General features: G+C 57.9%; 1 protein-coding gene across 1 annotated transcript in view; it reads right to left on the reverse strand.

The window, feature by feature from the left end:
* LOC129079261 (zinc finger and BTB domain-containing protein 34) overlaps positions 1-24,605 on the reverse strand; it is a 265,100-nt gene that overhangs the window by 1,489 nt on the left and 239,006 nt on the right. The window contains exons 12-19 of the mRNA XM_054584360.1: positions 23,678-23,804; positions 22,312-22,469; positions 20,019-20,070; positions 8,232-8,312; positions 6,729-6,834; positions 4,856-4,948; positions 4,622-4,727; positions 3,373-3,464 (exon numbers count right to left, since the gene is read on the reverse strand). Coding sequence (XP_054440335.1) covers positions 3,373-3,464; positions 4,622-4,727; positions 4,856-4,948; positions 6,729-6,834; positions 8,232-8,312; positions 20,019-20,070; positions 22,312-22,469; positions 23,678-23,804 — 815 coding nt within the window. The remainder of the gene's footprint in view (positions 1-3,372; positions 3,465-4,621; positions 4,728-4,855; positions 4,949-6,728; positions 6,835-8,231; positions 8,313-20,018; positions 20,071-22,311; positions 22,470-23,677; positions 23,805-24,605) is intronic.

Here is a 24,605-nt window from a genome sequence, read left to right on the forward strand (position 1 = left end):
CAGGCACTGCTCTGAAGACTTCATACGCACCCTGTCCTTCAGCCCTCACAGCAACCCCAGAGGCAGTACCTGAGAGCACCCCCATCGCAGAGGCGTGGAAGCCGAGGCCTAGAGGCGAAGCGCACAGCCAGTGAGGGGCAGGGCCAAGGCACTGGGGCCCATGCCCTTGACCACTCTCCCTGGGTCCAGATAAAACTGAGAGGACACAGGCCCTCCAGGAATAGGGGACAGGGGCAGCAAGACTGGGGAGATGCAGAACCCCAAGACCTTCCCATAGTTATGTCCCCAGGATGAGATCCCAGCTCCCTTTATTGGGGGACCACCAGCCTCAAGGTCAGGGTGCCATCCCCTCCCCTCAAAGCTGCTAACATGCCCCCAGCCCCCAGCCTCCTCCCCAGCACTGCCAGGGTGGGCGGTTTCAGGAGATTTGATGAGAAGCAGTTTCATTAAAAACAGATCCATCCCGGGGCCAGCGTGGTCCGAGCGATGAATTCGGAAAGCGCGTCTCCCTGCAGCGGGAGACACTTATGAGAACGGCGCTGCCGCTCGACACAGCAAGAGGCAGGGGATCGCTTGGGGATCACAGACAGAGGAGCTGATTAAAAAAAAACCAGGGTGAGCACGTGAACGAAAGCTCCACACGCTGACAGAGAGGAGCCTCAGAGCACACTGCGGGAGAAACGCCAGTCACGGAAGGAAATAGGCAGTTACGGTTCTATTTATGAAAAAAGTTTTAAAAAACGGGCCCCAGACAATAGAGTAAGGAATGTACATGCGCTAACATTTCGCGGAAATGGTAAACAAGCAAGTCAGGGATCACGGGGTTATGAGATTTCAAGGTTAGTACAAACAATTTTAAGAAATTTAACCCCTCCCAAAAGAAAACGAGTCTTAGTCGCCGGGACTTCCCCAGGGGCAGGTGCATTTCCGCAGCCCCGACCCTGTGCCCGGCCTGCTTGCCGCCTCACCGGAGGCCCTTGGCTTGCTGAAGTCACTGAAATAAACTTCTCTGCTCTAGAATATTCAGTTTTTGTCAACGTTTTATTACTATATACATAGAGCCTACAGTGGGAATATTTAGTTGAAAGTAAATTAGAAATAAAAAAAGAAAAGAGTAGAAAAACAAAAGGTCCCCTTTCCCTTAGGTCTAAAAATTGGACACATACAAAACAAGCCGCACAGCCTTGCCGTGGCCACACATGAAATCAGTCCACTGGCCTTCGGACCAAACGCCTGCTCTGCCACGTGGGTTTGACCCAGTTCCCTGCTACCTGCTGTGACCCTGCTGCCACACTTGGCTGCCCTCCCAGGGAAGGACAATGGGCTCTCGCTCAGAGTGACTATCGGTGCTCCCGGCTGGGGCTCACAGTGCCACCACGGGCAGACAGCAAGACCCTGTCCTCCCCCGCTCCCCACTGTCCTGGTGGCCCACCTCAGGGCTGCTGGTCCTTGTCAGACCCGGAGCCACCCAGCCTCCTGCTCTCAGGTCACTCGGAGTGAATGAGGGGACCCAGACATGCATGGCGTGACCAGTGGGGTGGAGGCCAGCATGCTCTTCCTCTCTTCACAGGACCTGAGGTGGCACTGGCCTCGTTCAAGCCCTAATGCCTTGTCAGCTTGGCATTACCTCGAGGCGACTGGCCACCAAAAACTAAACCCCCCCACCCCATTGTGTAGACAGGCAGTCCCATTTTTTTATGTGGAAAATACATGTAAATACTTTAGAAACCAGAGTTGTAGTTTCTTGTATATCATTTAAAAATTGTATATGTGCAAACATACAAATAATAAGTATGTACATGAAGGTATCCGGGTGCTCGGGGTCGCCCTTACACACATCTGACACTTGGCTTTCTTACTCTTACCCTGGAGCCGTCAGGCGACCACACGCAGCCCTGCCTCCGCCTTCCCAGCTGCCATCAGGTGCTGCAGAGCGGGGAACGACTGAGGGTCACCTAGGTGTCCTGGGTTCTTTTTCTATCAGGACAACGCGGCAGTGTGCGTCCCTAACCACACACTTTGGGTGCATGTGCGAGCACACCCCTCGGGCAAATTCCTAGTGGGCGGGTAGGTGAGTCAACAGACTCGAATGGAATTTCTTTTTAGTTCCCAATGGTACCGCAAGTTTACCCTGTATGGTCCTCCTCCTACTGTTTACTTTGTCAAAGACCTGCTAACTCTGCTTTCTAGTTTCTTATCATCTACAATTTGATCAGCTTAATCATGTGTCCTCATCTATGTTACAGAAGAAAATCCTGAATAGGACCAAACTGAGCACCGATTGAGGGGACACCTCACCCGAGACCTTCCTGCTGCTTCTGAGAATAGCTGTGAGGGCCAAGGAGTCAGTGACGGAGCGGTGACTGCACGACTGAGGCCACTCTGCTTGCGGAGCCCCCTGCCTGGGGCTGGTATGAACTCCCCTTTGCTGAGACCCCCTCAGCCCTGGGGCTCCTGCCTTCGTCCTGGAAGCTGCCACCATCTACCCCAAGCCCTGGCGCTCTTTCCCCAGACGGAGAGGAGCCCAGCTCCCCAGCTCCCTCTCCCAGCGGACCCCTGGGGAGCTCAGGGTGGCACCATCAGCCCAGCGCTGCGTGCCCACCGACTCCCGGGGTCAGCAGGCTCGGCCTGCGCCTGCCTGGTGCTAAGCGCTGGGCAGCCATTCCTGCCACTAGCCACAGGTCCCTGGGAGGTGTGAAGCTCGGGTGGCAAGTGCAGGCTGGTTGGGGGAAGACCTGGGTAGGTCCCTCGGTTAGTGCCTGCCACCTTCTAGGCCTCAGTGTCCTCGGGGTAAAGAGGAGACAGCGAGAGGACCTACCTCGCAGGGACGTTGGGAGGACTGGGCTGATCCCTGCCTGTGAAGCATTTCGAGCAATGTCTGGTCCTGGGGTCAGGGTGGGTGGCGAGGGAGCCTGGCCGCAGGCCGGGCCCAGCAGACCAGAGCCCCGTTCATCAGCAGCCATGGTTGGCTCTCAGGGCTTTACTGCCGTTGTTATTGCTCCTGAGGAGTGTGCAGCCAGGAAGCCAGTGGTAAGTTGGCAGTGTTCCCACAAATCAATCTTGGGGGGGGATGATCTAAACGATGCTGTGGCCTGAACCTTGGGGCGATGCAGCACCTGTCACCTAACTGTCCCTGACGGATATTTCTGTGCATTTCCTTTAGTGGGCAAAACACAGGGACTAGATTCAAAGTTCTGGTCCGAAGCCGGGCTTGGTTGTCAGGGGAGCAGGGGGTGCCCTCCTCACGGGAGCGTGCCTGAGAGCCTGGCTGATAGGCTCCGAAGGAAGGAGGGAGCCCTGTTTTCTAGGGACCCTTCGTCCCAAGGGTGGGAGAGAGTATTTCAGGTGACAAGCAGGTTTCAGTGACTTTACCTGAGGCCTGTTGCTTTTACATGCATCGTCCAAATGCTTGTGCCACAGTATTGCATGGAACCGGGAACCAGTCTGGAACTTGTAAACATTGCCTGCCGGGCAGAGAAACTGTGGGTTAAGAAGAGGGTCACAGAGGAGGGCCTGCCTGTGACTGTGTCATGAAGATAAATGTGGGCATGGGCAACGGATCTCAGAGAGGTCAGGAGCAGCCCGCGGCGAGCCTGGGCTTGCTGGGCAGGACCCTGCCCCCGCCCCCTGCCCTGCTTCCGCGCTGTCCCTTTGGACCAGGGCTCTTAACCGTTTTTCAGCCCATGGTGCCTTTGGCTCCCGTGAAGCCTGTGAACTGTCCTTGGAATAATGGTTTCAGGTATATGAAACAAAATACAAAGGAAATCAATACTGAAACACAGCGATCAAACTACTAAACAACAAGTGAGTGATGGAGTTCTAAACATGCTTCTTTATTAACGCCTGAATACAAGATCCAGGGGCAGGTCTGAAGCTGCACTGTAATTTCAAAGAGATGAACAGAAAGGTATTCGGAGATGTTGCAATACTATGTGACATGAAAACACCTGCGGTTTCTCTCGGCGATAAGACCACAGGCACTGTGGTTATTCTAGCAGTTTAGAACCCAAGGCCTGGGCATTTGGGGTTTTGTCATGTGACATGGGCTCCAAGGAGACCAGTATGACCTTTCTGAATGACAATGCAGTCAGGGCTCCTGGGCAAGATGGTGCTAGAACTTCCCCTTCCTTCCAGCGCGGTGAGGGATAAGGACAGAACAAAGAGGAATTGGGAGGCAACTGGGCAAGTTCCAGCTGGAGCTTTTGTGAAAACGTCCTTCTCTGATTTGGCCTTGATCAGGACATGGCACAGGTGATGTCTGGGGTGTCCCTGGAATCCCCCAAGACCTGCCCAGCCACATGGTCGCTGCCTCGTCCACCGTTGTATCATGGACACCAAGAGCCTGAGGGTGCAGCTCCAGGGTCACGGGCCCCAGGAGCCCAGGTGGGGCCACAGAAAGGATCCCCACAGGCACGCGCCATGCACACCGCTCAGTGGACTCACTGACCATGACCTAGACAGCGTGTGAGAACTGGTGAGGGGACCCCGTGAACACTAGAACCTAAAGCAAAGGAAAAGCAGCAACTTCAAAAGTTCCCATTATTTCAAAAAGCACACTCAGCAGAAGAGGAAACTGGGTTGAGGGGGGCCGCGGGCACCCAGCTCCGGGCCCGCCGCCTACCTTTCTCAGGGTTATTCAGCTGGAAGATATCCGGGTGCTCGGGGTCGTCAGGCAGCTGCACCATCCAGCCCACAACGGAGACCTTTTTGCCAGGTGTGGATTTATACTGGAGAGAAACAGCAGCGTAGCCAGCGGGCTCACATCCTCCCCTCCCTGCGAAGGCTGACCACCCACCCCACCGCAGGCCCCGCCCCACTCACTCCCTGCAGTTCACAGTCCTTTCACAGGACTTACGTGTTTTCTGTCTGTGCCCCGCAAGGACTTGGCTCCATAGTACAGCAGGGTGGATCCTGAGAGTATGACCCAGTACCTGGTCCACGAGGACAGCTACACAGAAAGGGGAGGCCGGGTGACAACACTGCGAGTGGGGGAGGGTAGAGCCCCTCAGCTGCCTGGTTACAGGCCCAGCCCCTCCTCCCGATCAGCTTCTGGCCCCTGCCCTCCATGCCACCTCCACCCAGGACCCGGAGGAGGCAGACTGTCCTCATCGGTGCCTGCGGGAGCATCGGCTCTAAGCCCGCCTCCCCTCACTGCTCTCTCACTCCAAGAGCCCTTGCTCTTGCTCTTCTGTCTAGGGCAGAGCCAAGGCATAACTCCTAAGTGTTTGGGTGACCTGGGCCCAAGAATGTCCCAGGGAAAAACATTTTAAAAACACAGACAGGGGACCAGAGCCTAGAATGACCATGATGCCTGCGAGGGGGCACGCTGGCCGAGGCTGACTGGCTGGGAGCGGGAGCCCGACAACCGGGCCGAGCTGCAGGCCTGGGGTGCAGGCCTGGGGCCTTCTCCTCTAGGTACGAAGGCTGGAGCTGGCCCTTCAGGGGCGCCACTCTTTGGTTTTGGGAAATCACTTCAGCAGGCCTCATGGTTCTGCAGAGGCGAAGCAGATACCCTGCCTTGAAAGAAACAGGGCTGAGCGGACAGGAAGGTGCCGTACCCACACTGGTTGGCGCTGAGTTGCCACAAATGTGAAAGCAGTGGCTCTCAGACCTTCCTGAGGACACCCCCAGGTGTGTATACACACATGTATATGAATGCCAAACTGAATGCAGCCTTATGGAATGACACGCACCTTTACTCAGTGTAAGGAACTCCATCGCTCTCTCTAGTCTACTCAAGGACACGGGTCAGGACCTGCTGGGGGACTTCATCGCCCCCCTGCTGGGCTGCCCAGCGTTTGGGGAAACACTACTTTTAGGACACTCACTGCCTTGCTCTGGCCTTGGAGCGGCCGGGTCCTGAGTCTGGGCACGGGAGAGAAGCAGGTGGGTTGGGGTAACAGGCTAGGTTTAGGGCCCATGTCAGAGGATGCCTTGTGACGCTCTGGGTCCAAGGACAGAGGGCGGCCCAGGGCTGGGGTGAAACTTCTTCCTCCCTCAGGAACCATCTGGCATGTGAAGACCAAGGGAAGTGTGGAGGCGGCAGCGGGACCAGGGCCCTGGCCCCTTCATGGGTGTTGGTAGGAGGGGGCATCTCCAAGGGGCTCCATGGAGTGGACAGGGAAGGCAGGGGCCAGAGCAGGAGAGAGGGGCAGAGCGGATAGGAGCAGCTGTCGCCTGGCACGCAGCTCATGGGCAGGTGTGCAGGCAGCTTGCCGTGGGTGGAAATAACAGAGGCCTTTGTAAGGGACTAAGGCCCTGTCATGGGTGGGGGACATGGGCCAGTGACATCTGGGTCCAGCAAGGGTGGCCTGGGGGCTAGTGGTGGGGCCTGAAAGGCCTCCTGATTCCTTGTCCCTGTTTGCTGTGACTTGTTTTCGGAGGCTGCCAGAAGGAGAGAGGACTGGATCGGGGACATTCCAGGTCGTGTCGCCCTTCTCAGCGGTGGCACCCCGCTGACTCTCGGGTCTCCAGGCTTCTGCTTGTCCCCAAGATAATCGCCCAGCCCTGTTCACTGCACACTCACTGTGTGCACTGCTGTGCGCGTGACATTCTCGCCGAGTCCTTTAGGACATGGGCACTATTATCACAGTGCACAGACATGGGAACCGAGTTCCTGGCCCACCCAGTGGCACAGCCAGGCCTGGAGTCCTGCCTGGCTGGTCTCTGGAGCCTGGGCCCTTGCGGGGGCCGGCGCTGCCTTGGGATTGAGGTGAGCCTGCACTCACCGCGGGCTTCCGTCCTTCCTTGAGCAGCGTTTTCCTCCTCAAAGGCCCCTCCATGGTGGGCACTGCTGCCGAGCTCCCCAGCGTACAGATGCACGGGCCGGTGGGGCTGAGGGGAGACCACTGGTCAGACACCGCCTGGAGGAGCTGGGGCCAGGCGCCCTCTCACTCCCTGGGGTCCACGATGCTGCCACAGACCGGAGGACTCGGTGCTGGGGCCAGGCCAGGGACGGGAGGGCCGCCAGGCCGCAGAGAGCTCAGAGAGGTGGCCTGGGCTCAGCCGCATCTGGGGACTCTTGCCTCCCTCGCCTGTGTGAGCGCTGCAAAGCTCTATGTTTGGTAACCAAACTCCCTGTCACCCAGGCCCTCGCAGCACCCACACCTTGTCCTGACCTCTGTGGTGGCCTCCTGTCCACTTGGGGACCTTGGGGACCCTGCAGCCCCTTCTTTTTGTGTCGGCAGGAGCCTGGAAGGAGCATCAAGGAAGTGGAAGAGGCGGGGGGGTGGTGAAGTGAGAAGGGGGCACAGGGGACCCACACACCGCCATGCCCAGCACCTCTTCCTCAGGGTGCCTTCTCTCTCACCCTCACCATGGGGCTTCGGGCGCCACCTATAGGCGAAGACGCCCAAGTGCGGCACCAGCCCAGGCCTCCGCCCTGAGCGCCGGCTCAGCAGGCAGGAGCTGCAGCTCGGGAGAGGCACCTCCCTCAGGCCAGCGCCTTCCCTCAGGCTGCTCTTCCGCTCCCTCCCAGTGAACAGCGCCACGGTCCACCCGCCTGCCGCTAGAGCCAGAAACCTAGGGGCGTTCTTCTCTCACCCCTCCACCCCTGCGGCAGCGCTGGGCCATCCCTCCGCCTCAGCCATTCAACTCCCCCAACTTAGGGCAGAGCTTGGTCTTCCCTTGACCGGCCCCCCACGCTCAGCCCTGGCCTCACAGCACCCACTCCTGCCCTCCTCCGCGTGCTCTCCACGGGCGGCCGGGATGCCCGGGTCATGCCGTCCCTTCCTCACCTTCCCCTCCAACACCCAACACCTCTACTGCCTTTGAGGCCGCCACCCTCACCCCCTGCCCGGACGTGGCCCCGCCCACCTTTCCAGCCTCATCTCCCCTCTCATTTCTTACCACAATGACTTTCCTCCATCCCAGATCCACCCCCTCTTCCTGCCTCAAGGCCCCGGGGACTGCCCCTTAGTCGGCGGGCACTCCTATAACCCCTCTGCCTCCTCTCCCTTTATTTAATCAGGATAATTCCTATCACCCTTCCAGTCTTTTCTCCAGGGATCCCTTCCCTGTTCTCCCCTGCGCCTCCCCCCCGCCCCCGCAGAGCTCTGGGGCCACAAGCACCTGTGATTTTCTGTCACGTTTCGGTCTCTTCTGCAGCAGCGGCCTCACGGACTGAGGCAGGGCCGTGCCCTCTCGTTCACGGCCTCTGGCCCAGTGCTCAGCACCCAACAAGCCCCCTCTAGTTATTTGCTGAGTAGACGAACACATGAATGAGTGAATACCTGTAGACGCAGCTCCGGGTCCTGGGAGAATTCCGAACTGGAACCCGCCAGTTGGGCCCCAGTGTGGCGTAGAGACGTCCCCTGCTTCAGAGGGAAAAGGCTGAGTTTTAGCAACAGGCTGGCAAGACCAGACACTCTGAAGGGGGCACGAGCACCTCCGACTGTGGTCACCAGCTCAGGGAGCCCCAGCCGCGCCTCCTCCCCCACCCGCCTCCTGGGTCGCGCTTGCAGCACTTCTGGGGCGTCTGAGCTGCCAGGTCAGTGAACAGCCAACCCCAAGGCCTCCATCCAGGCAAGTCCCCAGGGCCCCAGGTAATGATTTCCTCAGGGGCCTGCAATGCCATGAGTGTGCAGGACGCTCTTCAGAAAATGAAGAATCAGCTCTCATTTCCAAAAACCTTCAGTACTTCAACCGTGACTGGCGACACTGTGGGCACCTCCCAACTGGGTGAGACACCATGACGCGTCGTCACAGCCCCTCTGGGGTTGCTATCCTCCCAGCCATCCCCAGGGATTTCTTTTGAGTCGGGGCCAGAGTCTGACAGTGCACTTTGCCCTGGGGACATCCACTGTGCACAGGGGAGTCTCCTCATTCGATCTGAGCTCCTGCCGAGCAGCTGCTGGTGCGGAGCCGGAGCCGGACGCTCGCTCAGCAGAGCTGGGTCCTCTGCCCCTTCTCTCAGCCTTCCTTCTCAGTCGTCTTCTTTCCCTGGCACCCAGGAAAACCTGGGCGGCAGTGGACTGTCAGCGACTACCGGTAGTTCCTCAGACAGGGTGACGTGGTAGGCCACCTCCTCCTCTCCATTACTCTGTCCCCTCTTTTGAGACTGTCTGTGGCCGCATACTTGACAGACGTTTGGCAGGACCAATGTGTTGATGGAGAAGCTTTAAACCAGCATCTTCCTCGTGCTCTCCCTGGGCTAGTTGGGGAGAGCAGGGATGCCAGGGCCACCGGGGCGGCTCACAGGGAGTCCCCAGTGAGTGAGGACTCCCACGCGCCAGGCCCTGCGCTCACACTCACTGGAGCTTTGTTCAAGCTCCATTCTCCTCCCCGGAAAGGGGGAACTGAGGCGCAGTGACAGGACGACGCCTGGCAGGCGAGCACTCAGGCAGGCAGGATTTGAACGCAGGCCGTCTGACTCCATAGCCCGAGCTCCTCCCGCACCTTTCAGGTGGGGAGAGGCTAAGGGGGCACGCGTGGTGGGGTCTGCCACAGGACATGGCCCGGGTCTGAAGCCAGCGCTGAGTGGGCGGCCTCCTGGCCCTCTTCTCCGGAGGCTCTGCTTCTTACAGGTTTCCGCTGCAGCGCACGCTGGCGGACTTTGCCGGTGTCTGTGACACTGGATCGCACACAGCTCTTAGGCCCTGGATCTCCCAGGGTGGGGCCACCTCCCGGTCCCTGGCTTCCCCCATGGAGCGTTTTCCTGGTGGTTTTGGCTTCCTGGCACTAAAGAGCAGCTGCTGTTTGCTGACTGCTGACTATGAGGCCACAAAGCGCTTTCACATGCCAGTCCTCCCGACTCCACGGGGGGCACAGTTCTCCCCCAGTCTTAGAAGCAGACACCTAGGCTCAAGGAGGTGAAGCCACTTGTCCCAATGCACCAGCCTGTCCTTAGGGATGGAGACACACATGCTCACAAAGGGAGACTGGCTTTCCTGTGTGAGTGGAAAGGCCTTGTCAGTAAAGCTGCTTCAGGTGGGGAAAGGGGAAGCCTGCTCCCCTGGAGCCGGCGGGGGCGGGGGTGCGGAGTGGCTGGGCCTTGAAGGGCAGTGAATGGTGGCTCTGCCCTGGGGCCAGCGTTTAGAAAAGTCAGGGCCAGCCTTCCCTCCCATGGTGCACCCGCAGGGCTGCAGGAGGCTGTGACGGGTGGGATGGCTCTGGCTGGGCCCAGGCAACCTCGCATCCATCCGCACCCAGGGGCCAGGCACAGCCCGATCATTTCCTGGCTTTGAGAAGACTTGCTGTCCGGATGTCCAGGGCCATGAAATGCAAAATGAGTGGGCAGTGCTGTCTGATGAGCTCCAGAAGGCGCGGAATTTCTCTGATGCGGGGGCTCCCACTCCAGGGCCACAGTCACTGTGCTGGGAACATGTGGCCACACAGGGTGTCTCCAAGGAGGGCTGTTTTACCATTCCCCCACCAGAGATGGGTCTTGGGGGGTGGCAGGGAGCACGGCTGCCTGCAGGGAATAGACAGCCCTCCTCGGGGGAGTCTGGCCAGGGGAGGGTGTGGGCTGGCAACCGAGGAGACCAACACCTCGGTCCCCCAGGGTGTGAAGGTGGCGCTGATGGTGGTGGCAGGATGGTGGGACGAGGGGCGATGGGGTGGTGGGGATGATGGGTGGGGGTGAGGGAGGAGGTGATGGGTACCAGGGAGTGTGCTGACAGCGTTCGTGCACTATCCTGTTGACTCAAACACCACTGTGCGGCAGGCACTGTTCTTATCCCCACCTTCTGGACAAGGAATGCGAGGCTTGGGGAGGTGGAGTAACTTGCCCAAGGTCACAGAACGAGAAATAGGAAGAGCAGGAGGTGCTGTTGAGGTGGGAGCAGCCGGGGCCCTGGGTCATGGGCCAACAGCACCATGAGAGCTCAGACTAGCCCAGTGGATCAGGGTCAATGCCTGGAGGCCTGAAAAACAGCTTTCCCTTGATAGGTTTCTAGGCACACATTAGGTGGCAGGTATCTTGGGGGCTAAATTTCACAGTTTAACCCTGAGTCCCAGTTACTGGTCTAGGAGGATGGGGTGCAGGGAGATGTCTTGGATGATAATCACACTGAGGCCTCAGTGATCTTGTCTTAGCAGAAATAGGACCCCCCTTTTTTCTGTCTCAAGAGCCTCTGGTAGGAGTGTACCTGCGGAAGGATCCAGGCAAGGCTGTTCATCAGCCGTGACTACCTGCACCGGCAAACCCTACACAGGAAGCCATCCCATTGGCCAGGGCTTGACCCTGGCCACTTCCTGATGAGTCATCCTCCTATGCAAGCAGGAAGCTGCAGCCCCAAGTTCTGCTGGGTCGTGGGACATCTCTCCAGCAGAACTTGTTAAGGGACTTTCATTGCCTGTGAGTCACTCACTATCCTCTGGGCAATGACCCTGATCCACTGAGCGGGTCCCTAGGAGCCATGTTTACACTGAAAGTTCAGCTGAGCGGATCCCAGCCAAGCCTGTCAGATTTCCTCTCCTGGCCAGTAGGGACCATGTTTGAGAGACCGGAAGTCAGGCTCTGTAGCTGGGCAAAGCTGTAACATGTAAACTTGGGAAGTGTGAGGTGTCCATCTTCCCCTCTGAGAGTGGAAAAGGCTAGAATAGAAGTCTGGTCTGCAGAGGGAGAGGCAAACAGAGAAGATAAATGCTGAGAAGGATTGACACGAGACAGGGGGACAGTCCTGCCCGCTTCCTAGGACCTGGCTCTGGGGGCTGCAGGTACTGGACAGAGAGGTTGTGGCAGATTTCTCATCTACCTATGAAGCCGCAGCAGCTTGTGGGCAGGGCCTAACCATTGTCAGCTGGGGCTCAAGGACAGGGTCAGGAGAAAGGCCCAGGTACCGTGTGCTGCCCACTGCTCTCCCTCAGAGGGGGCCTAAGCTCCTAGGTGGAGTCTCAGTTGCCAGATTTCTGTGTCTGCTGCTGAGGACAAGGCAAGATGGCATCTTTGAGAGAAGCCAGTATCAGAAGCTTGGCTCATCACCCAACTGGGCTGCCGCCCTAGGCCAAGCGGCAGGATGGACAGAGTTTGGGGCCCAAGAGGCACCCTCAAGCCCTGGCATACTGGGTGTCTGCCAGGCTCTCCGATCTTGTCCAGGAAGGAAAAGAGTGTCTTTGAAAGCTCCAATTGGAGGGTACCAGGCTTGGGGCTCCACTGCCATGACCCCACTTTCCTGGGCCTCCCTGAGGATGTGGGAAGATTCTACTGGCTACAAACAAGAAAACCACACACGGGGCAGAAACTGCAGCCCCCGCGACCCCCTCATCACCCTGGAGCCCTCCGGCAGCCAGCACTCTCCAAAGCTCGCTGTCCGGGGCTTCCCGGTGGCCAGCCAGGGCTGAGGGACACTTGCCTTCATTATGGTTTGTCTATTCAAAAGGACTGGAATGCCATCTGGGGAGTCTTCTCTTCACCCTACCCTGCCTTAGACACTTGGGACACTTGCTTGCTGGCAAGAGGTACCCACTGAGTGAAATGCAGAAAAATCCCAAAGTTTCCCAGTACTTTGTAGCACTTATGTGCTACTTCCTGCGCGCATCCTCCCTGCAGAGTTGAGGGACTGAGTCTTAGGGCGGTCGGGCAACAGGCCCAGGGTCCCTGAGACACTAAGCAGCCCGGCCACAGCCCCTCCCAGGACCACAGGCAGCGTCCAGAAACCAGACCATCATCTGTCACCGCGAGGTGCACTAAGAGCTTCAGGGACCAGGACACATCCTGGAGCCCACCTCTCCTGAAACGACGCTTAGAGACGCCAAGCATTTCTGGGCCGCCTCTCCTATCCTGGTGCACAACTCAGGCCTCACAGCCTCCTCAGGTCCCAGGACCCCCTCGAGGGCCCACTGCGGTCCCTCTTCACCATATGTCCTTGGGCTTCTGCTTAACCGTGTCTGCAGGGGCCACCCCGAACCTGCAGTCCGGCTTTGTCCCCTGCTGGACACTCCCATTGCTGATCCTCTGTGAACCTGGCCTCACTAATCTCTGTCTCCCAACTCGACTGTGAGCTGTGCCTGGTTCAGCTCTGTCCTGGGAAGGAGCAAGAACCAGCTGTGCCCCAGAGAGGGTGCCACACTTTCCTCTCCCTCTCCACCTCCCACTGGGGCAGAGGGAGCTTCCTCCAAGGGCCCCTCGGATTCCTCATCTTTCCACCACCTGTATTCCGGGCCCATCTCTCACTCTCTCATGCCCTTCCACATGGACAGGCCACATCAGACTAGAGAAGACGGATGGCTGAGTGTTTTGTAATGAACTTTGCGATGCACTTTCATATTTCGCCTCTTAAAAATAAATCAGTAACCATTTCTTTTGCTATCTTCTTTAAAAAAGTTAAATGTTACTTTTTTCTGGGTATAAGAGAAATATTTACCCATTATGGAAAATTTGGAGAATACAGGAAAAAAAGTAAAGGAGAGAAACTCAGTCAATAACCCTACAACTCAGAAATAACCAAGATGCATGATATCATGTATTTTCATACCTACATACATGTTCATCTCTAGCACCCATTTTGTTGCTTTTCTTAAAAACCTCATTTAAGACTTCCAGTCAAGAAGGCAGCATGGGCAGACACGGCTTGCCTCTTCATACAACCATTATCAAAATTACAATAAAATATAGAACAACCATCACTCAGAACTGTCAGAAATCAAATTGAATGGGAGCTGACAACTATGGAACTAAAGAAACCACATCCATCCAGGCTGATAGGAGGGGTGCAGACGCAGAACATGCTGGTCCCTCACCCACGTGTGGTGCATAAAAATTCAGGAGGGAGATCTCGGGAGTGAGGAGGTACAGTCTCACACCAGGCCCCCCAGCCCAGGGTTCCTGTGCCAGGAAGGTAAATCCCCACAACTTCTGGATACAAGAACCAGCAGGGACTCAGTGGAAGAAAATGCTGGAACCCCAAGCCATTCCTCATGGAGAACCCTCACACAGACTTACTCAGACTCACTCCCTCTGAGCTCCAGCATCCAGGTAGCAGCTTGACAGGCACCAGTGGCATACAGGGAGGAACTGAAGTGCCTGGCATCAAGACAAGCAAAGGCCATTGTCCCTTTTCTAAACCCTCTGCCCACAGAGCCAGCAAGCTGGTGCTGTATCTGAGACCTCAGCAACCTGGTCAGCACTGTTTGACCCATATTGGAGAGCCCCCGAGACTCCGTCCCATCCAACTTACAGGCCCACCCAAGCTGTTTTTCCCTATGAATGGCTGGTCTTGGCTTGTGCTTCACAACTTTCTAAATCCTCTCAAAGAAGCAACAGCTGACCTCAGCAAGTCCCCAGCCCCTGTACCTCTTGCTAAGTGGCCCCAGGTTGGCAGTAGCAGCAGATAGCCTAGAGTTACAGCTTGGCTTCATGTGGGAATCCTAGGCCCAGCATAAGTAGCAGCCATCTCAGATCACTTTATAGCTCAGGCAAGGTGGCCCCAGGCAAAACACAGGTCGGGGCTGACCTTGGTCTGCACCACCTGAGAAACCCCAGGGCTAACGCACCCAGTGGACAGCTACAGACCACATCAAAGCACCACCACCCTGCCCCTACACAGCTGATTCTCCATGGAGGGCAGAAGTTGGTGGTAAGTGGTCACAGCCAATACTTGCAGCTGACTGGCCTGGGTAAATCCCTCCCATTGATCTGCCAACAGCAACTAAGGCTCAACTACAAGAGGAGGGTGTATTGAGCCCACATGAAGGCTGTACCTTGAGTACCCAGCTTGGGTGATAGGAGACGCTGTGCCACTGGACCCTACAGGACACCTACTGCTTTAGGCCACACTACCAAGACACAGCAGTCTAAGCATCTCTACGTAATACATAGAAGCAAACACAGGGAGGCAGCCAGAACAAATCTAAAGTCCAAGAAAAGAGCTAAACAAAATGGAGATAAGCAATCTGTCAGATGTAGAGTTCAAAACACTGGTTATAAGGATGTTCAAGGAACTTAGTGAGGACCTCAGCAGCATAAAAAGGATCGAGTCAGAAATGAAAGATTCACTAATTGAAATAAAGAACAATTTACAGGGAAACAACAGTGGAGTGGATGAAGCCGAGAATCAAATAAATGATTTGGAACATAAGGAACCAAGAAACAACCAGTAAGGACAACAAGAAGAAAAAAGAATCCCCCCACCAAAAAAAATGATGTTGGTATAAGCAGCTTCTGGGACAACTTCAAGAGGTCTAATATTTGCATCATAGGGGTGCCAGAAGGAGAAGAGAAAGAGCAAGAAATCGAAAATCTATTTGAATAAATAATGAAAGAAAAATTCCCTAATTTGGTGACAGAAATAGACATGAAAGTCCAGGAAGCACAGAGTGTCCCAAACAAGATGCATACAAAGAGGCCCATTCCAGGACACATCATAATTAAAATGCCAAAGGTTAAAGATAAAGAGAGAATCTTAAAAGCAGCAAGAGAAAAGAAGTTAGTTATCTACAGGGGACTTCCCATAAGACTGCTGATTTCTCAAAGGAAATTTTACAGACTAGAAGGGATTGGCAAGAAATATTCAAAATCATGAAAAGCAGGGATCTACAGCCAAGATTGTTCTACCTACCAAAACTATCATTTAGAATCAGAGGTCAGATAAAGGACTTCCCAGACAAGAAAAAAAAAACTAATGGAGTTCATCATCACCAACTGTTATTATATGAAATGTTAAAGGGACTTATTTAAGAAAAAGATCAAAACTATGAACAATAAAATGGCAAAAAACACACATCTGTCAACAAATGAATCTAAAAAAACAAACTGAGCAAACAGGAAGAACAGAAACAGAATCATGGATACAGAGAATGTTTTGATGGTCGCCAGATGGGAAGGGGGTGTGGGGGAGTGGGTAACAAAGTTATGGGATTAAGAAGTACAAATAGGTAGTTACAAAATAGCCATGGGCATAAAAAGTACAGTATAGGAAATGGAGCAGCCAAAGAACTTATACACATGACCCACGGACATGAACAATGGTGAAGGGACTGCCTGAGGGAGTGGGGGTGCTGGGTGGAGGAGAGAAAGGGGGAAAAATCAGGACAACTGTAATAGCATCATCAATAAATTATAATTTTAAAAACTCTCATTTAAAATTTTTAACTTTTAGGCTGATATTCTTGTTCTCACTTTTAATGGCAAATCAGGCATAGAGAACCACCTGGTAGCTTTTACTGACAGTCCGACTAAAGCATTCTCTTACCCCTTTAATTTCTGAGAAGCCTGAGGTTTGCTTGAGGTCAGCCTGGGACAACGATCACGTCCCTACCTCCAGTTAAGCCCATGGGGACGATGGAAAGGGCCGCCTCCCTCCCCTCCTTAGAGAGTGATGTAGGGCTCTGCTTCTGCCTTTGTCCCCACTCCCAGGACACTGGGGTGGGAAAACTGAGGGGTGGAAGAGTGAGGAGGCATCTTAGGAGAGAAGGAGCCCCCTTCTCTCCCTCCCCAGTGATTCCAGCTGCTGGTTCTTGAGGGCCCTGACCCAGGACCACCACTCGGTCCTCATTCTGGGCCCTGAATGAGGGCGAGTGTCGTTAAGGCAGCCTGCAGAGTGAGAAATGACCCATGCCTCCCTGGGTCGGCCGCCACTCCCCAGCCCACAGGCCCTGTGACCTGGCTGAGGCTGAGAAGGTGAGGGGACAGGAGGACGAGAGCGGCAGCAGAAGGTCCCCTTTGCTCCCCGGTCCCTCACTCCACAGCCCCAGTGAGAACAAGGGCTGGTGCCTGGCCCACTCCTATGAAGAGCAGCGCAGCCGGTCCCCGGGGCTCTGGGGGCTCCCTGTAAGGCTGGTCATCTCAAGGAAGCAGTGGGCACAGCCCAAGCTCTGGCCGCCACCCAAAGACCGCCTTTGGGCTACCAGGCTGAAGCGCCCATGTGTACAAACTCCGGGGAAGGCAAACTTGCCAGACAGGCCCAGATGATCCCAGCTTTGCCGGACAACAGGGAGCCTCCTGCCCGCCTGTCTGCAGTGGCACAAATGGTGACTAAAATGTGCCCTGGAGCCAATAGGCAGGTGTGTGCCAGCGGCAGGGGTCACTGGGCTGAGGCCTCGCTGTCCTTCATGCGGGTGTCTGGTCCCATTTCTCTTCCTGGCCTGGGCCACGTTTGCCACCAGAGCTGGGGGTTGGTGGGCAACTCAGCTCAAGGTTGGGCCCCTAAGGTTCAGGGCTGTGGGCAAGGCATTGCCCCCACCATAGCCTGGCTTCTGGGGGCTGGAGAAGCCAGGGCCTCTTCCCCGCTCACACCTCAATCCCCTGGGTGGGCCCCAGGCCTCCCCTGTACCCTTGGCTCTGGTCCAGGGCCACTGTCCACGCACACACGTGTGAAGACGCAAGGAGAGCTGTGTTCTCACAGCGCCTGCAGGATCAGCTGGCAGGGGGCCCAGGGACGGGTGGCTCACTTTGCTGGAAAGTGCTTTGGAGGCTCTTTCGGGGAAGACGCCGCCTCTGGGCCCGGGCAGAGTGACACCCGGCTCCTGGGGGAGGGGGAGGGAATCTGCTCCCTTCTGCAGAGCAGGAGCACGCAGCTTCGGGGAGGCTGGGGTGGGAAGGGGGCCCGTGGAGCTGAGCATTAGGTGGGTGAAGGTGAGGACAGGAGAGGACAGGTGGCAACATGAACAGTGGTCACTGAACTGCAAGAGAAAGAATATTGAACCAAGATTTTGAAGTGTGTGAGGGAAATCCTGCCCTCCAGGAAAGTCTAGGAGGCTCGCGAGCTTCTGAAGGAGCGGATTCTTTCGGGTGGACCTGAAAAGAGGCCGGTGCAGGGCGGAAAAGGAGGCTGGGGCTGGGCCACAGGAGCTGGGGGCCGGGTGGCCGGGACGGCTGTGGGTCTCAGAAGGGACTGGAGGGGACATCCTGGCCCCACTGGCGCCTCTCAAAGCAGGTGGTCTCCAGTTCCCCTCAGCAAGGAAGGCCTGGACCAGGTGCTAGGTCCCAAGAGAGGGAGCAACAGGACATTCTCCCTGCAGGGCAGCCCTGAAGGCGGCTGGGAGCTTGCACAGACAGGTGAGCTCACTGGGAGACCAGCGCTCACAGGAGACCCCACCTCAGAGAGCCTATTACAGGCATTTGGATGGATGGTAAATCTAATGCTACATTCTAAGCAAAGGAGAGAAAAGAAAAAATGCTCTTCCAGTGTTCCCACTGAACTGGGAACAGCGTTGTCTCTCTGGGTCAGAGGTTCTCTCTCCATCCTCCTTCCTGGGAGCTCTCATCTCAGCTGTGGGTGCTTAGGAGGAGCTGTTTCTGCTGCCCTCGGGGTGCAGTCTGACAGGGAGCAGCTGCATAATACACGTGAATGGAATAAATGAATGTGTTGAATGAGGGAAGGACGGATGGAAGAAAGGAAGGAAGGAAAGAAGGGAGGGAGGAAGGGAGGAAGGGAGGGAGGGGTCAGGGAATAGACCCAGGTCTGGATGATGCTCGGGGTCCTGGCACCATGCCTGTGTTTCCCAGTCGATGCCCCCTCACTGGCCTGCAGCCAGGGAAGACACTGGCTGGCCTGCGAGCCCCTTCCTCAGGCTCTCCCAGAGCCCTCTGATTGGCGCCGAGAAGGGTCAAACCTGGCTTAGCAGACCTGGAGTCTGCCTCTGGGGTCCGCCCCTGGCGCCTGCCACTTCTCATCCCACTGCTGAGGTGGCCCCTGAGCAAGCACAGTGCGGCCACCCATCCGAGAACCAGAGCAGAGCCCATGTCCCTACGGAGTCCTGGCGCAGGGACAGAGGCAAGGGCCTGGAGGGACCGTGCACCGCGGCTCCCCACTTCCTGTCCTCCACCTGGGGTCTCACCAGGACAGAGTGACTGACCAGCCTGGGCCAGTGCCCCTGGGCGAGGCCTGAGACGGCGGTGAAGAGGGGGCTCGCAGTCAGGAAGACGTAGATTTGGGGCAGCTCTGCCCCACCAGAGGGGTGTGAAGCCAGACGGGTCGCTTCACCTCTCTGAGCCTCGTGCCCACCTTTGCCTGTGGGGACACCATGAGGAACCGCTGTGTAGCCAAGTGCTTGAGAGTTCTGTGAGGCCAAGGCAGTGCCTGGCACGCAGGGAGCGCCTCCCAGGAGCCTCTCGCCACCACATCACACCCTCTGCCCTGCGAGAGCTTGCTGGGCAGAGCCACCTCCTCTCTGGCCATTTCATGACTATGGAGACTGAGGCGACAGGAGGCTTCAGCACCAGAGGACAATGGTGTGCATGTGTGCGCACACGCATGTATGAGGTGTGTATCTGGGTGAAGTATGTGTATGCATGCACGTGTGCAAATGTGCACGTGTGGGTATGTTTCACGCACATGTTGAGGACATGTCTAGTATGCATAGTGTGTGAGTGTATATAACTGCGTGTGCCTGTCTGTGTACATGGGTCTCCACACGCTAGCGGAAAGGCCGCTCTAAAGGATGGTGTGAACTTGCCTCTCATGACATTCTGTGTCACTGGATTTCTCCCCGCCTCCCCTCCAAGTCACCACAACGCCCCTCCCCAGGCAGCACCATGGCCATGGGAGCCCCCACACAGGCCCCTGCCTTCCAGAGCCCACGTGGCGCTGGCACACAGAGGGCTCCAACATGCGGAGCAGGAGGCCCGCTCCCTGGGCGGCCGGGCTGCCCACATGGAGCCAAACCCTGGGCTGGGGGACCCACTGTGCTGTTGCCGGTGCCCAGCAGGCTGGGCCTCAGCCCAAGGCCTGAGGCCACGTGGCACAACATGCTCAGACCCCCCAAGGTGGAGCCACATGTCCATCTGCAAGACCAGGCCCACTCTCAGGCCTCCGGTTTCCAGAGCCCACGTCTGAGACCAAACCTGCTCCCAGGTCTCCCCGGCTCCCTGGCCTGAGGAAGAGGCGCTGGGTCAGGCTCCTGGGCTCTTTCTGGACCAGATGATGAGGGGGCTGCCCAGAATACAGGGCTGGGACCCCCACCCCCGCCCCCTTAGCTGGTCCTGCCCTGGGCCGAGCTGACCTGAGGAGCTTCTGAGCAGTCTCACCAGGCTGGGCAGGGGGTGAGCCTGCGGGCTGGTCCCTGCCTGGAGCCAACTCCAGCTCCCTGGGGCCCTGGGCACCTCCCCTGGGAGGGGGGCCGAGTGAGGCCACACTCACCTTTCCAGCCCTGAAGACATCTCTTCACTAAACTCTGAGCTCTCACTACTGCCTGGAAAAGGAACACAGATCAGTGAGCAAGGCAGCCTCAGCCGCAAGGGGCCAGCCCCAGTGGGGCCTGGTCTCCTGGCTCCCGGGGCCCAGGCCCCTGAGCTCCAGGGAGGTGCTGGAGCAACGGCTTCCTGACGCTGTGGGCATCATGGCCACTGGGGTTTTGCTGCTCCGATTTCCGCTTCTCTGCCTTGGGAGGGTCGAAAGGACCATCCGTCCCTCTGCTCCCAGGTGGCCCTCCACTCCCTTCCTGCTGTCCCCTGCGGGGGCCGCAGCTGCCGCCCAAGGCCCACTGGGGGCAGGGCCCTCAGGCCTCTGTGCACCAGCCTGGCTCCCCACTGCCTCCTTCTGGCCGAAAGAAAGCCAGTGCTCAGACAGGCCTCACCTGGTGAGGACAGAGGCCAAGTAAGCACTTCTTCCCCCAAGGGTCAGGTCTTGACTAGACGCGGGTCACACAGCAGCTGCCTAGCATTGGACAGAAGTCTCCAGGGAGGGCCCCTTTGGACGCCTGGCCAGTATCCGCACAGAGAGGGGCTCGGCCCTTCCCCAGGCCTGCTTCTCCGGGCTGACTCAGACTTCCTGCCTGTCAGGGGCTCTCCAGGGCCGGCCTCCCGCCACAAGGACAGCAGAGAGATTTTCTCCTGCCACTTCACTGATGCTACATGCTTTTGTACTGCCCCTCAGCCCTTGAGGCACCTTGGTTCAGTGCTCTTTGCCCGGGCTACCTGCTGGCACCAAGGCTAGGCAATGGGAAAGGGGGAGGAGGAGGCCTCAGACCCGATGGGAGGTACAGGACAGAGGGGACCAGTTCGGCTCCAAACAGGGCACGTGTACAAAGCAACCTGCTCCTGGGCTTTCAGCTCCAATCAGAAAAACAGCCGCGTCCCACAGATACAGGAGCTGAGGACCTACGTGCCCACTGGTCTCTTGCCTGGACACTGGGCAGCCCGAGTCTGACTCAGCGTCCTGTTGACGAAGAGCAGGGCCTGGGCTCCGGCACAGCTCAGGAAGCTTCCGGCTGCCCCACTGACTGCTCCCGGGCTAGCGTTTCCCAGCCCAGGTCAGGCCACATTCCACGGGACACTGAGGAGGGGTTCCACGACCAGATAATGGGGAACCTGCAGACTCGGCTGCCTCTTGGTGACGCGTAACGCCCTCGGCATTTTGGAAGAGACCCCCTCACCTGGTCTAACCAGACTTCCCCTGACGCAGTGGCCCCAGGACCCTTCTCCAAGGTGTCTGCACCTCTGAACCACACCACCGTCCACTCCTGACCGGGTCCCAACAGGATGACCTCCTCCCAAGACAGAAGGCAGACAGGACCCTGCTTGTCACACTTTCTGGTGGTGGGAGACAGCTGTCCCCTGGAGTGATACCACCTCAGACACTGGCCTCACGTCACAGACACGTAGGACACAAGGTTGCTGCCCACCTCTCCTGTCCCCATGCACCCTTCCTCCCATGCGCACGGGCCCTCCCCCCTGCAGGCCTCCCCAGGTCAAAACCCTGGGCTGGCAACTGTCTGAGCCGCCCCCAGCACCGGGAGGGCTCCCTGTGAAGGAAAGTAGACAGAAACACAGACACGAGGACTATGGAAGCACAGGCATGCTGGGAGGGCACGGCCAGCAGAGCGCGCTCCTGTTTGATGGCAGGGATGGCAGGCGGCCTGGGCACGGCAGGGGGACGGACCCGAGACCAGAGCTCAGGGCCGTCCTCTGCTCTAACTTGTACCTCGCCCACCCTGGCCTGAGCAGCGCAGTCCCTCTGGTGGCGTGGGCACCACTGCCAGCTGAAGCTCAGACGTGCAACTTCACCCCTGAAGGCCGCTTCTCACCCTCCCAACTCTGACTCTTTGGTGTGAAGATAAATACACAGAGGAGAACCCGGTGGCCTGTCAGTGGCTGTCCCAAGGCTGCTTTCCTGGCTTTGCCCTGTGTGCGGGGGGCCTGGGCTCCCCCAGGCGCAGAGGCCCAGTCTGGCAGCAGCCCAGCTTTGACAGCTGCCACGCAGTGATGACGGGTCTCAGGTATGTGTCTGGCCGCTCCTTCCACCTGCTCGCTGTGCTCGGGGCTACCCGCAGGATGAGGACAAACTCAGGTCTCCTGGGTTTGCTCCTTGTGGCTCCTGTAGGGAGGCCTTTCTGCAGGGCTGAGGGGCCACTGGGCACTGCACAGGGACAGACAGACACGCGCACATGCCGGGCGGTGGCCACCCGCTGGCGTTGCAGGCCAGAGACGCTTACCTAGGGAGAGTCCATTGGTGATGGCAGAGGAGGAGGTGGGGGCGAGGCCCCTGCGGGGGCTGCGGGACTCTAGGACGCTGTCGTCCAGCAGGTGCCTCGCCTTCTCCGATGGGAAAGTTGCACTTTTACTCTCAACTACACTCAACTGACACATCATACTGGAAAATGGAAAGGAAGAAAGAAGGCAAAGCTCCTTATCTATGGAGTAACAGTGGTTGTGCCTGCCCGGGGCTCCTGAGCAGATCGCGCGTCTGCAGGACATACGCCTCCACCCAGAACCAGGGTGTAAGTCCAGGCTCTGCCCTATCTCACGGCTGGACCTTGGGCAAGTCACATCCTCTGCTGGGGCCTCAGTTCCTCCAACTGTCAGGTGGGGCCCTGCCTGTCTCCCAGGATGACAATGAGGCTCAAGTGAGCGGGTAGTGCTTGTGAGTGATGGGACTCACAGGCGAAGGGGGAGTGAGACCCTGCGGTCACCATGTCTGGTTCTGGAGTCACACACACGTGGTCTAAATCCTTGCTCCAACCTTACTTCACCCCACTGAGCCTCACCGGACGCATTGGTACAATGCACATCACACAGAGGCTCCCAGGGGCTCGATGAGATCATGCCTGACAGGCACGGAGCAGGGTGTCCGGCACAGAGCAGGTCCTGAGCACTCCGAGAGCAGCCATCTTCCCCTCCAGCCTACGAGTGACTCCAGCACCAGCCTGGGCTGGCTTGTGTCTTAGTGGTGGAAGGAAGGAAGTGAGGAAGAGAGGAAAGGAAGGAAGAACAGAGGGCTGGAGGGAGGGATGGACCCAACTGTTCAGGAGCCTGCGCCCAACACCCCGGGGACACAGGCATGGCTGTCCCTGGCCATGCCGTGGAGCACACATGTCCCCTCGCTGTCAACCCCTCTGGGCCGGGCGAACCAGCACGGGTTCATCGTACTGCAGGCTCCCTAGCAATTAACAAGCAGAGCCTCTGGGCCCTGAGACCGGCAGGCCCCCAGGGACGCTCGGGCTGCCTGGATGACAGTCACGGTGCCCGCTGGACTCCGGGGCCTGCACGAGGGAGGCGCTGACAGAGCGTGGGCAAGCTCATGGAAGGGGTCCCACCACTGCTTCCCTGCCCTCCCCTGCACGCCCCCGCCATCGGCTACTGAGCCGGTGACGGCTGTCACCAGTACCACCCCAGCTCTTCTGACCCCGCGCCAGTGCGATGGGCAGGCGCCTGCCAGGGACACTGAGAGCGCTCATCGGCAACTCCCAGGGCGGGGAGAACCCCGGGGGGCGGGGCAGGCACTCCCGGTGGCCCTTTAGCCCACGCCCAGCCCCGCGCTCAGCCCACCTGCAGCCCGAGGGGGCTCACTCAGTTACCCACTTGTTGCCCAGGCTGTGGCTCTTCCTGTGTCTCGGGACAGGGGGTGTGGGCAGGCTGCCGGCAACAGATGCGTCGGGGCAGGTGGGCCGCCGGCTGAACCTCGCAGAGCTGGAGCCGGTGGAGGGTCCTGTGAACAGAGCGGAGAGTGCATGATGGGGGCTGTGGAGGCGCCGGGGCCGAGGGCCCGGGTTTGGGGTAAGGCACCTGGCCCAGCCGCCACAGACAGGGCAAGGTCCATCAAGCCCCAAGGATCTCCGCTCCCAAGTCTCTGACCCCTCGCTCCCAGTGTAACTAATGCCTGGGGATGACATCAGTCAGGATGGCCGGCGCCCTGCTGGCACGGCGCCCCTGACTGGGCATGACTTATCCCAGGCCACTCACCTGGGTCACTGAGCTGGGACTTAACAGTATGTCTTCTGATCCCCAGGCCAGGGCCCTTATGCCTGTGCCCTTCCACAGCCGCTTTCTCTTCTCCACCCACTCGCTCAACTAAAGGGGCGGAGAGCTCGGGAGGGAGGCAGAGGGTTTCCTGCGGGAGAGCTCAGCTAGGCAGGCGGGGGCTCGGACCCCAGGCCCGTCAGCCACTGCCTGGGTGACCTTGGACACATTCTTAACTCATTCCCATGGGCCTCAGTTTCCTCACCTGAAAAGTGGAAATAATTCAACTCACCTTGCAGGTGTTTGGGACGAGCCAGGAGGTAATGCAAGCAGAGTTTCATAGTTAGCACTCATACCTGCTATTATTATAACTATTACCATGTTCTCCAGCTCCAGGATAGGGGCCACAGGGGGCCATCAGAGCCAGGAGGTTGGGGCCACAAACCTCAGGGAGGACCACTGACAGGTGGAGGCGGAAGCCTCCCTGGCGGCCACACCCACAGCCATGTTTGAGGGGCACGGTCCGTCCACTGCTGTGCCCCTTGGTACT

The sequence above is a fragment of the Pteronotus mesoamericanus genome, unplaced genomic scaffold, assembly GCF_021234165.1.
Source record: "Pteronotus mesoamericanus isolate MK-2021 breed Mesoamerican mustached bat unplaced genomic scaffold, CSHL_Meso_final contig_78, whole genome shotgun sequence".
Classification (NCBI taxonomy): domain Eukaryota; kingdom Metazoa; phylum Chordata; class Mammalia; order Chiroptera; family Mormoopidae; genus Pteronotus; species Pteronotus mesoamericanus.